Raw genomic sequence first — 16,067 nt, forward strand, 5'->3', positions numbered from 1 at the left:
AAAAAGAGGGTAGGGAATTACTGCCACTGCTTTTATTCCTTACAGCACTTCTTTATTATTTGATCTGTTGACATAAAAAAGACAACTAGGGGAATCCTAGGCAAGTGTCCAGGGGCTGCGGTTGCGGGAGCGGTGGTCCTCAGTTTGTCAAAGCGTAGCTTGAGATGCTCATATCCAGGCTTACTTCCAAAGAGACTAATTAATAGGCATTTCTTACAAGTCTGATGCCTTCTTTACAGGTCAGAATCTTCTCAGGAATGTTAAAGACTAACAAGTGCACTGCCTCAGACCCTCATACAATGAGGGTCTCATATATGCACCCTCATATAATCTTGCGAGCTGTTTTAGATGGATGTTACTATTGAACTTGGAGCTAGAGAACCCTCACTTGTTTGGGCACCGGCTAGTTTCCTTGTTTGAGAAGTGGGGATAGTCACACATATCTCACAGAACCTTACAGACTCGACGTGTCCGAGTCTTTGCGACCCTTTGGACTGCAGCTCGCCAGGCTCCTTTATCCCTGGGATTTCCCACAGAAAAGCACTAGAATGGGTTTCCATTTCCTACGCCAAGGGATCGTTCCGGCGTCTCCTGAGTTGCAGGCAGATTCTTAACCCTGAGCCTTCAGGGAATAGCAGTTTAAAACCTTCCATCTGGAGAAATCACTCAGGCTTGGTTCCTGCCCTGCTCGTGAGGAATAGGCCGATTTGTCCCTTTTTGCCTCCAAAGGACATAATGAGGAAGGACAACTAAGGAGATGTTTCTTCAGAAAGGACAGGGCGATTAAAAACAGTTGAATAAGAGTGACCAGCAGCTACATCTTTTCTCTCCAACAGATAATATTCCATAGTTTACTCTATGTGGAACCGCAAGCTTTAACTTTGGGGAAACAATGAATTCTGAGCCCAGGTCTTCAGGCAAGTCAAATAAAAACCCGCAGTGGTTATGCCTGTGTGGAGGCCTACGAGGCACGAGGGGATGGAGAAAGGTGAATGGAGCCGCTCTCCGACCCACAACCAGCTCGCCGTCCAATACTTCTCGCCCTCCAGTACCTAACACAGCTCAGCGTTGCCGGCGCCATTTTGCTGGGTGGGCTGCGCAGGCTTTTGGCGCAAGGCCCGCGCGCCAGAGCGGGAGAGGACGTGGAGGCTTGAAGGAGGGGATCGCGCACTACCCGGGGAAGCACGCCTGCGCACCGGCCACAGCTGCTGCGGAGGGGTGGGGCCGGGGTACAAGTGCGCCTGCTCGGTGGGAGCCCGCGGAGTACCTGAAGGAGGTGGGGGGCGAGGTAGAAAGGAGTGAGGTTGAAGAGCGCTTGCGCGCGAGAGCGACCGGGAGGGGCGGGTGCATCGGAGCACGCGCGCGGAAACGGGACTTGAGGAACTCTCGCGAGATCTCCTGGGTGCTATATATGGACGCGGGGAGCCCGCGTCCTTTCCCTGGTGTGATTCCGTCCTGCGCGGCTGCTGGTTCCAATAGTAGTCGTTTAATTCCGTCCGGCTTCTCTCCCACATAAGTGCGTGCAGCCAACCCATGGAGGATTCAATGGACATGGACATGAGCCCCTTGAGGCCCCAGAACTATCTTTTCGGTAACTGCTGGGGGCTTGGAGCGAGGCCGCGGAGGGCCTGGAGGCTTTGATGGGGGGGTGGAATCATGTTGAGGCCTGGGTTGGCGGAGAAAATTAAGCAGGCTGGAGGTCTGAGGGAGTCGGAAGCGAGCTGCCAGGATCCTTCAGCCTGAGGGATGGGGATCCAGGAGAGTCGAGCCGGCAGCACGGAGAGGGTGGGAAGGAGGAGCGGCCTGAAGGCTGGGGCATGAGCGGTCGGGGCCTAGGGCCTGAAGTAACTTGGGAGCGACCGGTTGAGAGTTTGGCGTTAGCTGGCGTGGTAGAACTCCGGCTACAGTTATTCTGGGGGCTTTGTGAGTTGATAGGCTTCTGATTCCGGGCGGGTGCCTGATGCTGGTCTCCGGGTTTGTGGTGCAGGAGGTTGTATGGTTTCGGGGTGTGAGGCCTGAGCCTCCTTTCCTAACGAGAAGATGGATTGAGCATGGCGTTGTCATCGGGCCTCAGGGTCAGGAGCTGTGGGGCCAAGACTCGGTCCCGTTGCCTCGGCCGGTTGCACGGGGAGGGGAGGCGCGGCCCGGCCGGTCTTGAGGAGGCCGCGACCGCGGGGAGCACGTGGTTGCCACGTGGTTGGGAGGAGGGGGTGTGGGAGCTACATCCGGGGCTTTCTGGTGTCTTGTCGCCCCCGAGCCCGGCGACTCAGGGCTTAATTGAGGCTGGTGGGCGGGAAATGTTAGGTGAAGTGGTTGGTACAGACAGGACTCTGGAGGTCTTTGTTCAGTGCTTAACATCTATGTTGGTAGTACTCGTTTAGAGAATCATTTTTCTAATTTCACCGCGCCCACTTTACAGATGTGGTACTGAACTTAGAAGCGGCTTAAGGAAAATTAGACGACGCTTGCTTCCAGAACTATTGCATTACAAATGATTTGGGGCGGTAGAGGGAGACCAGCGAAGGCAGCCTTCTGTAAGGTTTTGGGTATTTCCCTCTCATGCACAGTGTAGCATACTAAAGGTCTTGGTTTTTCAGTCTCACTAAACTTAATTGTTGAAGCCATTTCCTTGTGTCAGGCTTTGAGGCATCTCTTCCAGTAACTATTAGATGGTAATTATTTAATTCTGATGGTATTTCAAATAACTGCCTATTCATGAATGGTAGTAGTAACATGCACTATATACGTTAAGGCTTTTATTCCTAGCATTTTGAAAAACTAGCTTTTCGGATCTATTTCTATCAAAATTTTTATGTTAACTCTATTGGAAATATCCTTAACATATTTCCATGTTTTAATTGCTAAGCAGAATTTAATGTACATAATTTCTGACACCTCAAAAGTGGAATGTTGACCCCTATAAGGAGTTTAATTCTACACTTGTAGTTTTTATGCTACAAATACAAGCTGTGGATGTAGGTGTTTGTGTAACTCTTGGCACTTCTAAATTTGGTTGGCACTTTTCTTGGGAATTTTGGTAGGTAATCAACTTTTTTAAATAGTGGGATTTTATCAGCATTGTTAGGATGGGTTTCAATTCCAGCTTTACTAAATTTTTGATCCTATTTCTGAGACTATGTAGTTGAGAATTAAATAGTGTAGGGGGAAAGTGAAATTTATAACGCTCTGTATGGATTTTATTTGATGTTGATAAACTTGTGTTCAAGAAATCCAGGGAGTGGTACCTCTTCCCTTTTGGTAGCTAGAATAGTAAAAATTCCTTTATGAGTTAATTCTTTAGTTACACACACTGAAGTTTCAGTGTTATTTTTCTCCTTGTTACAGTTGGTTTTGATCTTAATTTACAGGTTGTGAACTAAAGGCTGACAGAGATTATCACTTCAAGGTGGATAATGATGAAAATGAGCACCAGTTATCTTTAAGAACGGTACTTAAACTTTTAAAAATAAATTACATAACCTTTCTTGATTTCAGCCTCTTAGTTGTTATTACTTAAGTGTGCCTTAATACTTTATAGTAGTGTTTTTCTGAGTTATTGTACATACTTGATTTTCTAAATGTGTGTGACAGGAAACTTGGCCTCTTTACCACTTACTTGGCAATTGTAAAGTCCAGTCACACTGTTCAGCTTTGCTTATTTGTGTACTTCGCTTCTTCAGTTGGATTAAAAAGCCTTTTAAGAGAGTGATAGATACAGATATTACTTTGTTCCCCACAGACAGCCTAAACCTAACTTGTAAGTGTCTAGTAAGTGTTAGGTGACTTATACTTTGCATGTGTGATGACATAAACATCTGTGTTATCAAATGTGTTTTTCTGTTTAGATTTACTGAATCTTAGTCACATAAAACTTGAAGACAGCATTGTGCCCAAGTCAGTTTCTCTGGTCAGTGGTAATAATGAAAGGTTGTAATTGTCTGCTTTTAAAAACAACTAGCTTGAGGGGCTTATAGAAAGTTGAAGCACTGTTTTTCTCTTTACAGGTCAGTTTAGGGGCTGGAGCAAAGGATGAGTTACATGTTGTTGAAGCAGAGGCGATGAATTATGAAGGCAGTCCAATTAAAGTAACACTGGCAACTTTGAAAATGTCTGTACAGCCAACGGTAAGGGCGCGTTAGGACTTTTAGTCTAATTTTGTCTGATTAGATTTTATTCCAATTCTGCCGCATTAAGGTGGATATCATTTAGGTTACTCTTCTGTCACTGGGGTGACTGATAACTCTTGAACATGATGGTAGCTGCTTGTTCATGAAAAAACAGGCTCACTGATTTGTTCATTTGGCTGATGGGTTTGCTTGTTCAGAAACATTTTAAAGTTATGAACAGATTTCATACCAAACATGTAACCTTTTATTTTTTTTCCACAATATTTAATGGTTTATAATTTCTTTTTAGGTTTCTCTTGGGGGCTTTGAAATTACACCACCTGTGGTCTTACGGTTGAAGTGTGGTTCAGGGCCTGTGCATATCAGTGGACAGCACTTAGTAGGTATGTTACACTATTTATTCTTTTTAATGCAGTTGCTTTGTTCCCAATTTGGACTTTATAAAGTATGTTTAGTTCTGGTGCTACTGTCTGTAATAGGTTCAAGTGGGAACCTAGTAATTTATAACTAGAAAAGCAGTGTTTTTTTCCCTGAGTTCTTGCTGTTGAGTTTTAGTAGTGGCTAATAAAGAAATTTATTTTAGCCGTGGAGGAAGATGCAGAGTCAGAAGAGGAGGAGGAGGAGGAGGTGAAACTCCTGAGTATATCTGGAAAGCGTTCTGCCCCTGGAAGTGGTAGCAAGGTTCCCCAGGTATGGATGTAATTTACTACACAGAATGTATTCTTTCCTTTAGTTCAGTAGTTTGGATGAACACTTATGAGTGTATGTCCAATTGTTTTTTAAAGAAAAAAGTGAAGCTTGCTGCTGATGAAGATGAAGATGATGATGACGATGACGATGATGATGATGATGAAGAGTAAGTAGTAAGCCCTTAGAAACTTGACCTAGTCGTATGGGAGTGGTTATGAAAACCATTTATCAAAATCATCATGTGGGATTAAGTAACTGTTTTACACAAGAGGTGAATGGTCAGTGGTTGTCAGTTTGTGTTAAAGGATGAGGTATGTAGCATTTTCTAAATATATTTGACTAGGTTCTTTTTTTTTCCCTGAGGAGGATTTAGTGGATACATTACTGTATGCTGAGTCTGCTGTATTTTATTATTGTACAGTAATAAATGGGTTAGGCCTAAAAAGAATCTGAATAGCTCCAGCTGTATACATTTTGTAAGTTGTCACATGATGATTTTTTTCTCCATAAAGTATTTTGGCCCATGGTTGTCTGGTCCTTAGGAGAGAATTAGATTCTAAAAGGGAGAAGGGTTTTATTGGAGAGTTTAATGATTGTAAACAAGATTTGATATGTTTGTTAACTAGGTTGGACTATGGTAAAGTTACAAACATGCTATGGAATAAAATGCTAGTCATAATCAGTCTTTCCTAATAGCAATATAAAAACTTGTTACTATTGTATGTTTAATTGCCTGTCAGCTTTGTTCTTGAGTTCTCATGTTGGTGCATATATACTGAAACCAACTGAAATTGGAATCTAAGATAGACTCTGAGAGAACATGCACTAATGAAAAATTATATCTGCAAATCAGATTTTCAGTAACCTCAACTAGCCAAGCTGGTAGTTATTTAAAAAGGTCTTTGAGCATGATAATGAAAGCAGAAAATAGGAAATTTTAAATTAAATGCTTAAGTTCTAAGTTACCTGCATATCACACAACAAACACAGTATAGTTGGTGTTTGTTGTTACTTGATTATTCTTGGGCTTTCAGGACTTCCTGTCTTTAAAAGGGGTAATTCCTGATGTAACTACCGTGTAAGTAGTTGGTCTTCTTGTCTTCCATGTCTCCTTTAAGTTTTCCTTAGTTAGTTGATCAGGGAGGAATGAATAGTGTAGATGGTAACCGGGTCCAAATCAGGAAGATTTTTAGTAAAAGGGGGAAAAAGTATATAGTCAGATACATGAGTAAGTAGAGGCAGTTAATAGATCCATTGAGGGTACCAAGTTTTAGATTCTGTTGGTTAGGAGACAGTGATCAATGGGTCCTGTTTTGGGGGTGGAAAGGGTATGGTGTGGGGTTGGTTGACTTGCTGTTGATGTAAGCAAGAAAAGCTGAAGACCATTTAGTACATTAAAAGTTTAATATGGCCAACACAACACTGTTAACTATATTCCAGTATAAAAAGTTTAAAAGTTACGGTTTACAAATGCGGCCTTGGTAGACTATTGTTACTCTGAGGGGCCCAGGGAACTGTAACGGGTAACACTACTCTAAGGACAGTTTTTGGGGCCCGGAAAGTGTTAGGTACTCAAGCCTGGTTGACCTGGGCCCCTGGTTAACCAGGGGCCCAGGTTGGGCAAGAGTGGCCATTCTCCAAGTGGCCCGTGCTTAGGGCGGGGTCCTGATGCTCCTTGGGCTGTACTTCCAAGTTTTGGGTTTTCCCACAGGAGCCAGGTCAAGTGAGCGGGTGGTGGAGACTGTTCTGGTTCTGCATTGAGGTGGCAATGGGAAAAGTGGGGTTCTCCAGAAAAAAACACTGTCTCCACCTGTTTTATTAGGCAATATTCTGATAAGTGAAACTGCTTACAGTACTGGTAGTAGCTGTAGACAAATCATTGTCATCTTAGTTTTCATTATGGGATAGCACATGTAGTTTTTGTGTGCTAGGGCCTAAATTGATAAAAGTCACTGATAAAAGTCACTTAAAAGATTTTATATGCTTTTAGTGTAAAATGGTACTTCATGCAATTAACACAGCAGATGTTTTTCTCTGGTATTGGAAAAGAGGTGTTTCTTTGGTTGAACGTAGATAAAGTAGTCTTATTTTTGAGACTATATATATAATACGCAGTTTGTGAGGTAATTAAAATTTCAAGCAATTCCACTATTTCCTGTTTCAGACTTGTGGACTTCTCTAATAATTGGATTCCACCCCCCACCCCCTAGCTTGCACATTTAGAATGTACAATTCGGTAGTTTATGGTATATGCCCAGTTGGGCAGCCAGTTTCAGAACATTTCATCACCTCAGGATGGTATAACCCCTCATTTTCTCCAGCTCTAGTCAACCACTAATACACTTTTTTTTTTTAGATTTGTCTGTTTTGGATATTTCATATAAGTAGAATCATAATATGTGCCCTTTTCTGCTGGTTGGTTTCACTGAGCCTCAGTGTTTTTAAGATTCACCTTTGTAGCTGTGCCAGTACTTGTTTTATATTATTGAGCTATAAGAACTTTTGTATGTTTTGGAAACAATCCCTTAGAATTTACAAATGTTTTCTCCCATCCCATGTATTGTCTTCTCTGTGTGACAGTCCTTTACAGACAAGTTTTTTACTTTCATAAAGTCCAGTTAATTTTATTATTTGTGATTTTGGTGTCAAACCTAAGAAACCATTCCAGTTTTATAGTTTTGGCCCATGTTTGATCTTTTATCCATTTTGAATTTTGTATGTACTGTAAGGCAGGGGCCAGTTACTGTGAATACCCAGCAGTCCTAGCACCATTCGTGAAAGGTCTTACCCCACTGACTGGTCTTTACCCCCTTTTGAAAATAGTTAACTGTGCTTACATAGTTTTGCTTCTGGACCCTTCAGCTCCATGTCTGTCCTACCACTAGTAAAACATTCTGATTTCTGTTGCTTTGTACTTTTTATACCTTAGTTTGTAATTACTTAACATGAATGCTTCAACATTGTTCTTTCTCAGGTTCATTTTGGCTTCCTTGAGCTTCAATGTTAGTTTTAAGATCAGTTTCTATGGAGAAGCCACCTAGGATTCTTTTAGGGATTGTGTTAAATCTGTAAATTAATTTGGGGAGTTGCCATCTTAGTATTTACTGGTCCATGAATGTGGGATGTTGCTATTTTAATTTCTTTAACCCTATTTACATTTTTCAAAATCTATTTTCAGTTGTAAAAAATAACACTCTACCATCTTAACTATTTTAAGTGTGCAGTTTAGTAGTTTTAATCATAATGACATTTTGTTTAACAGCTTCAGCTCATCTTGTAATACTAAAAACTGTAACCGCTGAATAAAAAGTCCCCATTTCCACCTTTCCCCTGGCAGCCACCCATCTTCTGGTTTCTGTAGAGTGATTGCTTTAGGTAAACCTCAAATTAGTGGAATCACAGAGTATTTGTCTTGTGACTGTCTTGACTGTCTCACTGAGTGTAATGTCCGTAAGGTTCATCCATGTGCTGCGTTTGACAGGATTTCCCTTAAGGATTGTGCTTTTAGTTCTTTTGTCGACCCTCAAAAGTTTGATTTGCTTTGATTGACTAAACTTGTAGGTTCATCCACTTTTCTAGATAAGCTTTCTAGATTTGTTGAGTACATTGAGTAAGTAATAAGCACTTACTTCATTTGTAGTGATGATGATGACGATTTTGATGAGGAAGTTGAAGAAAAAGCTCCAGTAAAGAAAGTAAGTAAGATACAGTAATTTAAGATTGTTTGAAATAGTTAATAACAAAAGGTGGGGATTTTTTCATGCCATTGTTTGATGGTTATCAAAAATTGTCATAGAAGATGCTGATCTCCTACTTAAAATTGCTCTTGAGTAGGGCTATTTTGGAAACATTCCTAATAGTGAAGAATTAACTTGTTTTCTTTGTGTAATAGTAGCCTTCTCCCCATTAGCCCTTTTGTGAAAATGATTATTTTATCTTAACCCGACTGCTGCTTTTACATGGTTTGGGCAGTTTAATTTGCAGTAAGTCTGTTCTGTAGGGAGGGGCATTGATTAAGATTAATGTGATGAATTTAATTAATTGCAGTCTGTACGAGATACTCCAGCCAAAAATGCACAAAAATCGAACCAAAATGGAAAAGACTCAAAACCGTCAACACCAAGATCAAAAGTAAGTGGTAACATACATACTGATGCAAGCTTCATTGAAGTAGTTAGGTTCTACTGCTCTCAATGAAATTTGGTAGGTCTTTGGAGAAGGACTTTAGGGTGTCAAGAGAGCTAAAATGTGCTTATTTTGTTGGCATTCATCCTATACTGGACAGTTGACCCTTGAACAACAGTTTTAAACCGCATGGGTCCATTTATCACGGATTTAAGTGGTAAACACTACAGTAATGCACACCCGTGGTTGGTTCAGCCTGGACGCAGAGGGATCGCAGGTGTGGAGGGCTGACAGTAAGCTAGTAATACGCGTATTTCTGACCGTGGTGAGTGCTGGGGTCATCTGTTGACATTCACAGGTCAGCTGTATATTGCGGCTGGCTTTCTCAGAAGGGAGAAAGCCAACAAAGATTTCTGTGATACTGTGTTTTTTAAGGGTTCTTGCTTATATATAAAAGGTATATTTATCACATAAGGCAGTTTCTCACAGCTGGCTGCATATTGGGAGATTTTCTCTTAAGTTCTGTGGAATGGGCCCCAGGCATAAAACTGTAATACCTTCTATTCATTCTTGGGTGCCTTCTAGTTTCTTATTCGTTTCGTAAGGAATAATTTAAGGGCAAAAATAATTGTTCAGATGAAATAATTTATACTGGTAACTCAACTCTGGTGTATACACACTTTTTTACAGTAAAGGATTTAAGAATTTTATTTATTGAGAAAATCCAGATACTGTGTTGAAATTTACTTTTTCTTCCAGGGTCAAGAATCCTTCAAAAAACAGGAAAAAACACCGAAAACACCTAAAGGACCTAGCTCTGTAGAAGACATTAAAGCAAAAATGCAAGCAAGTATAGAAAAAGTGAGTAAAATAATATTCCTTAAACTTTCTGGGGATTGGAACACGACTGTTTCTCATTTTTTAATCCTAATATACCTGCCCTTTTGTGGTGTGAAATTTTCTCAAAAATGGCTTACTAGTTTATAATCTCTGGTGATTTTTTTTTTTGTATATTTAAATTTACATATGCTTTATTTTCCATTATAAAAGAAATACAAGTAAGTTGATTGTAAGATATATTCTGACTTTAGATGTTAAATTAGACCATGTCCCATTGCCTGTTCTCTGTTCATAACATGCCACAGTACCAGCAGAGGGCGTATGAGTCTTCTAAAATTGCGAACAGCTGGGAATGTAGTCTGGCTGTTACTGTTTTTTTTTTTTCAATTACTCACTTTTGACTAGTCAGAAACATTCTTCAACAAATGAATTATTTCTTTTTGCCTTTTGCACCAAGGTGTCACCAGTCAGTACATATGATACTTGAATATTTGAATGACAAACATGTTTACATTTAGTTATCTTTTGTCTTAAATAGTGGCCACATGTGAGAAAAAGATTAGCTTTTGTTCTACTTGCTTGATTTGGAGTTGGGCGAATCTACATTTCATGGACTTTAGTGAACTCTGGAGTATGGCGTAATTGATTTAAATGCCTTGAAACATTTGAGAGGAACCTTTAAAATTCTATGAACAATATTAATATTCTTAGACCTCAATTATTGAAAATAAATGTAGAATTGAGAGGAAAAGTTAATGACTCCTTTTCCCTTGATTTCTCTATGCCTTCTAGGTTCTGCAAGGCTTCGGTAGATTTCCTTTCCTTATGCAGTTATGAGTCAGTTGGAAAACTAACATTTTAGAACCAGAATGTATTTCTTGACTTTGTTTCAGTACTGCTGTAAACCTTTTAGCCTTCCTGGTATCACTGCTGTGTTTTTATCCTTTGCATACAGTGCTAGACTGACAATTTAGATATCCTCCCCCTCAATTTTAATATGGTCCTATCTCCTTGGTTTAATTGCAGGCTCATTGAACAGCCCTGGGCACTACTGATAAATTAAGCCCAAAGATGGGGAGAGGAAAAGGAGAGACACATATAGTCCAAACTGAGTATCATCAACAATCCAGACTGAAGTCTTCTATTTTAATCTCAATCCCCTTTCCTGATTGGCCGCCCACCCACACCCCTTCCAACACCCCTTCCAGGCTGGAAGCAATCAATTGATCTCCTAAAACACTTTGCCTGCTGTGATTCAGTGAACCTTATACTTTGCTTTCTATTTGTGCAGTTGCCTCACCTCTGACCATGTATTTCCCTAGCTGCTCAATAAATATTTGAATCAAATAACAGATGTGGCAGTAATTTAAAAGTGTAAATTAAAGTGAGGTTTATTTTATAGGTGATGAGGCAGTTAAGAACTCACCACACCTGAAACTCCTTTATCTTTCTAAACTGCATGGAAGATTTCAGGTTAACAGTTGTTGCCACTTGTGTATATGATACTCACAGGGGCTGTATGTTTTTTAGAGTGGCTGGGAGTGGGTGGGTGGAAGTCAGAAACTTATTCTGTATGGAAGACCTAGGTCCTAATACACTCTGCAAGTGTCTTTCTAGGCTTTTTTAAAAAAGGATTTATTCAGTATTAAAAGATTTGAAAGGACAAGGAATGATCACAAATAATCCCATGTAATAAATAGCACGCAAATCTTTGAGGAATTTCATAATGATCTCCCTCAAAAAATGCTTCTATACTTAGCCTTAATGCTTTTGTCTCCATAGGGTGGTTCCCTTCCCAAAGTGGAAGCCAAGTTTATCAATTATGTGAAGAATTGTTTCCGGATGACTGACCAGGAGGTAACTGAATTTTCTGGAGACATGACCAAATCCAGAATTTTTATTGTGATTTATTATGGTTGTTTAGTCTCTTTAGGTATTGGCTTCTTTTAAAAGGTTCCTAACCACAGACAACACTTCAGATTAAATACATGGAAACTCTTAAGAATTTAGTTGGCAAAAACTGAGAAGATAACTTTTTTAGTACATTTTTCCCAGCTTTTATATAGTTGGTAAATTATTTCTTGGTTACTGAACTCAGTTTGCTTTTGGTACTGTGTTGGCTAAGGAATGAGCTGTGGTTTTCCTTGCTGCTCCATTTGGCTCCTTGGGGCAGTCTGGTCTTTTTGCTTTCTTACGAGTTGGCAGAGATGATTTTCTCCATAGATGTTATGGGAAGTACATGTTGCTGAAATAGACCTAAGTGTAAAATCTGGAAGCAGGGAGCCAAATTGTACTCAATATATTGATTTAGATTTTGTATTTCTTAATATGAAGGTATTTTGTCAGTAAAAGAAAAATCATGCATTTATTTTTACTGTCTTCTGGTTGACGACTCAGGTTGTAAAGGAAAATGTAAAAGCTGTTAGGGTTGCTAGGCATTGTGTACATACAGGACATGGTCTGTGTTGTTTTTGTCAGGACTCCCTAAATCTCCTGTGTTCAGCTTTATTCAGTAAATTAAGAAATTTGTTATTAGAGCTCTTTTTCTGCCATAATATTTAGTACTTAGATCACTTAATGGCAACACTTTACGTGAGTTGAGCCTTCATTGCCATGGCCTTGAGATAATCAGATTGAATCTTTTTGATTCTTTTGGTTGCTATTCTGTCTTTATGTATATTTGAATTCCAGAATGCCAGTGTATATTCTGAATAGCGGGCATTTTAGTAAAAATAAAAGCCCTTTTAAAATGGTGCAGTAGATAATTATTAATTCAGTGTTGAAAATCATGGCAAGTGAGATATATAAATTATCATCTGTAACTGGTAAGCATAAGAAATACATAATTTAAGCTAATACCAAAGGAAGTGGTAAAATACAATTTTTGATTAAGAAAAATGCACATGAAGATAAGAATTGAAATCGCAAAGGCCTTCCAAATAGTATAATACCAGTCTTGTAGCTGAAATGACTGAACTCACTGCTATCAGAAGTATTTTCTGACTTCAAAACTGAAAGCATATTTTGAAGTGCCAAGATGAAATCCTGTAATAATGAAAAATATAACTCACTTCACTATTAATGGAAATTACCAAAACACTGATGGCATCACATTTTTATTGCATAGTTGCAGATACGAATAATCAGTGTATAAAATACCTTCCATTGCTTGTGCAGGTTTTCTTTCGAGTTGTTTGTGAGAATTAAGCTAATAAAATCTAGATGGGACCTGAGAAATAGCAACCTTTTGCAGAAACTCTTGAATTAGACTTAAGAAAATGTACTACCTTTTGAGGAAATAATTGCAGATAAAAGTTTTGCTGAATGTTTGTATAAAGGTGCAAACAATGTTTGGTCAAAGTTGAAGCATGAATTATTCAGAGGTCAGTATTCTCTATAAAGCAGGTCAAGGAACATCTGATAACCTTTTGACTTTTTCAAATACTATGAAATAGTTTGATATTTGTATTTAACTTAATGATTAGAGAATGACATGATATTCAGTTCCTGTTGATTTGAAGCACTGCAGTATTAGTTTTTAGGAATGGAAAGACAAGTCATGGAAGATGGTTTTATGTGTTTAAACTGGAAGAGCTTGTCTGAGTAACTAACAGAACATGTTATATATACTGCCTCATATGCCTTCTCATTAATAAAATTGGATGTGACCACTCTAGAAACTTCCAGTGTACCAAGATAAAAGCCTAACTAAGGAATTTGTAAGCAAATTCTGTAAAACAAGGAACTATTAAGATACATAGAGATAAAGGAGGCTATAACTGGTATATTTATATAGCTTATTTCAGGTAAATGTAATTTTTTAGTATGTGTCCCATGTACGGGTGCATGTTTTTCTCTGAATTTGGCTCTAAAGCAGGTGGCATTGAGGCAACATTGACCAAACTAGTCTTGATTTCCTTAGCTAAATGTCTAAGCTGTTAAGTGTATATTAGTATGAAAGTGAGTTTGCCTACAAGAATCATAAGATTTTATGTTCAAATTGAAGTATTTGAAATTAAATTATAAGTTTCCTTGAAATCAGTTATTAATTAACTAGAGTGAACCTTTTTGGTGGTGGAATGAAAAATAGGTATTTTGAATTGTACAAAGAGACGAGGTTTAATTTATTGGTGTCTATGAAGTGTTGTGGTTTTTCAACCACATTTCTTTTTTTTTTTTTCCAGGCTATTCAAGATCTCTGGCAGTGGAGGAAGTCTCTTTAAGAAAATAGTTTAAACAGTTTGTTAAAAATTTTCCGTCTTATTTCATTTCTGTAACAGTTGATATCTGGCTGTCCTTTTTATAATGCAGAGTGAGAACTTTCCCTACCGTGTCTGATAAATGTTGTCCACGTTCCATTGCCAAGAATGTGTTGTCCAAAATGCCTGTTTAGTTTTTAAAGATGGAACTCCACCCTTTGCTTGGTTTTAAGTATGTATGGAATGTTATGATAGGAATAGTAGTAGTGGTGGTCAGACAGATGGAAATGGTGGGGAGACAAAAATATACATGTGAAATAAACTCAGTATTTTAATAAAGTAGCCCTGTTTCTCTTTCTATTATCTTCTTTATACTTTGTTAAAGAAATACATTTACATAATCAAATGTTCCTCAGACCTTCCTACCACCCAACCTAGCCTTTCACTCCCAAAGAAAATCTGGCATGTTAAATAGCCTGCAGCGGCCTTCTCAGCCTGGCTTCTCCTGTGTGAACCGGAACAGAAAATGCTTTCTGTGGCTATCTTTTCAGTTTATCCAAAATAGTACATAACATATTTGAGATTCTTGGGGGAGGATACTTTATTGCATGTAGTGGTTACACTAGAGCATTTTGGGACTAATCCTTAGAACCCCTTTAACTGTCTTAGCAAGATTCAGTTGCATGACAGGGCGGGATTCCCCTTCTACCTGTTTTGCCGCCGTCTATCCTCCAATAGCTTCTAAGATTGCTTTATTGATGCTGCTCTGGAGTTTTATGTCTTGCAGTCTTCTGGACCCTGGGTGGACTGTGGGTCTAGTCTCGAGACTCAGGTGTTTTCTTGGGAGGTTTAAGCCTCCTACTAAACTCCCATCCATTCTTAGGCCTTCCGTATGATTCTTTGTTTATCCTCATTCCTTTTTGTTTAAACTTGGAGAGAGACTTTATTTTCTGTCTTCAAATTTGTGTTTTCTTTTTTTAATTTCCAAATGTTCTTCCTTGGTTCTTGCGATGTAGTATCTAGAGTCTGAAAAAGACCTTTCTTATCCATGCACTGTTTACTCATTACCCCGCTCACTCCCAGCCTATTAATTTTATATTTTATATTGATTAGAAGGGTGGTACTTGATGACTGGGTTCTAGTTCCAGATTATTTTGGTGGAGGTCTGAAGATACTAGCTTTTGGTAGTTTTCCAGAGTAGATTAATTTTGGAGGGTGGGAAAAAATACTGGGGTAGTACTGTCTTGTCTAATCTGTTTCCAAGTGTTAGGTTTCTCTTCTAGTCATTTACGTTGTGATTTTCTTCATCAGTTATTCAATTATATCCGAATAAGCTGTGTCTGCCCTTGTAGCTCCTCTCTGTCTTTATTTTAATGGAGGCATGAGATGGTAAGTGTTCAGTGTTCTCTATTGAAGTCACATCCATTTTAAAAGATGTTTAGGTACTTCAGATTTAAAAGATGGTCTGCTTTAAATTGATAGTAAAATCCCAAATCACTTAGCCATCCTATGTTGAAAAATTGCTGGTGTAGTGTTTTTTTATTACTGTTTATAGGAGTGTTAGGTAATTACTGGTATTAGTTAACATGTTCAGAAGTAGAAGTATGCTTGCTGATAGTAATGTCTGAAATTTTTATTGAGTTATGTTGTGTAGAAGTTAAACATTTGGTTTACCTGATGGGCACTTCTGTGGCAGGGAACCTAAAGAACTTCCCGCCATTCTGAGGGAAAGCGATTGGCCTTACTGATTGTTCTGTTCTTAGCTTATTCTGAGGGAGGGCAGTTGGCCTTATTGTTCTGTTCTTAGCTTATTAAATACAGCTAATCAGATCTAGAAGGCTGCTTTTTTTTGAAAGGACAGGAATTAAAGATTCCCTGTGCCTCAGAAGTCTGATAGTGCTATTAGATATCAGCCAATTAAACATAATAGTAATCTGGAAGTTAAATTACTGCTCCTCCCAGGCTTAGGAAATCGCTTTTAAAGACACTGACTTCCCTTTGTTCTGTATAAACTACTCAGTGAAATTGGTCATAAATCATTATTGGTATAAATGCTAAAAATAAGTATAGTTGAGGGAAATCCTAT

At 38.9% G+C, this 16,067-nt stretch overlaps 1 protein-coding gene across 3 annotated transcripts; it reads left to right on the forward strand.

The window, feature by feature from the left end:
* Positions 1–1,419: 1,419 nt before the first annotated feature.
* NPM1 (nucleophosmin 1) lies at positions 1,420–14,339 on the forward strand. 3 transcript variants are annotated; one of them, XM_070774517.1, is made up of 12 exons: positions 1,443–1,591; positions 3,369–3,448; positions 3,846–3,907; positions 4,005–4,124; positions 4,417–4,510; positions 4,711–4,817; positions 4,913–4,983; positions 8,458–8,512; positions 8,865–8,948; positions 9,702–9,803; positions 11,565–11,639; positions 13,967–14,339. In XM_070774517.1, exons 4-12 carry the CDS (start codon positions 4,059–4,061, stop codon positions 14,003–14,005), a joined length of 693 nt encoding a protein of 230 aa, XP_070630618.1. In that variant the 5' UTR covers positions 1,443–1,591; positions 3,369–3,448; positions 3,846–3,907; positions 4,005–4,058; the 3' UTR covers positions 14,006–14,339. The 3 variants fall into 3 exon arrangements, with proteins under 3 accessions (XP_019838602.1, XP_070630617.1, XP_070630618.1); XM_019983043.2 differs by lacking the exon at positions 3,846–3,907 and having other exon boundaries at positions 1,420–1,591; XM_070774516.1 differs by lacking the exons at positions 3,846–3,907; positions 11,565–11,639; positions 13,967–14,339 and adding an exon at positions 10,809–11,132 and having other exon boundaries at positions 1,420–1,591.
* Positions 14,340–16,067: the final 1,728 nt, after the last annotated feature.

Source organism: Bos indicus, chromosome 20 (genome assembly GCF_029378745.1).
Source record: "Bos indicus isolate NIAB-ARS_2022 breed Sahiwal x Tharparkar chromosome 20, NIAB-ARS_B.indTharparkar_mat_pri_1.0, whole genome shotgun sequence".
NCBI lineage: Eukaryota > Metazoa > Chordata > Mammalia > Artiodactyla > Bovidae > Bos > Bos indicus.

Bases quoted from the DNA above. Each gene is read 5' to 3' on its own strand.
- NPM1 (XM_019983043.2), top strand. From the start codon at position 1,534: ATGGAGGATTCAATGGACATGGACATGAGCCCCTTGAGGCCCCAGAAC. The intron at 3,449-4,004 runs GTACTTAAACTT...TTCTCTTTACAG, and splicing joins ACCAGTTATCTTTAAGAACG to GTCAGTTTAGGGGCTGGAGC. The intron at 4,511-4,710 runs GTATGTTACACT...AATTTATTTTAG, and splicing joins CAGTGGACAGCACTTAGTAG to CCGTGGAGGAAGATGCAGAG.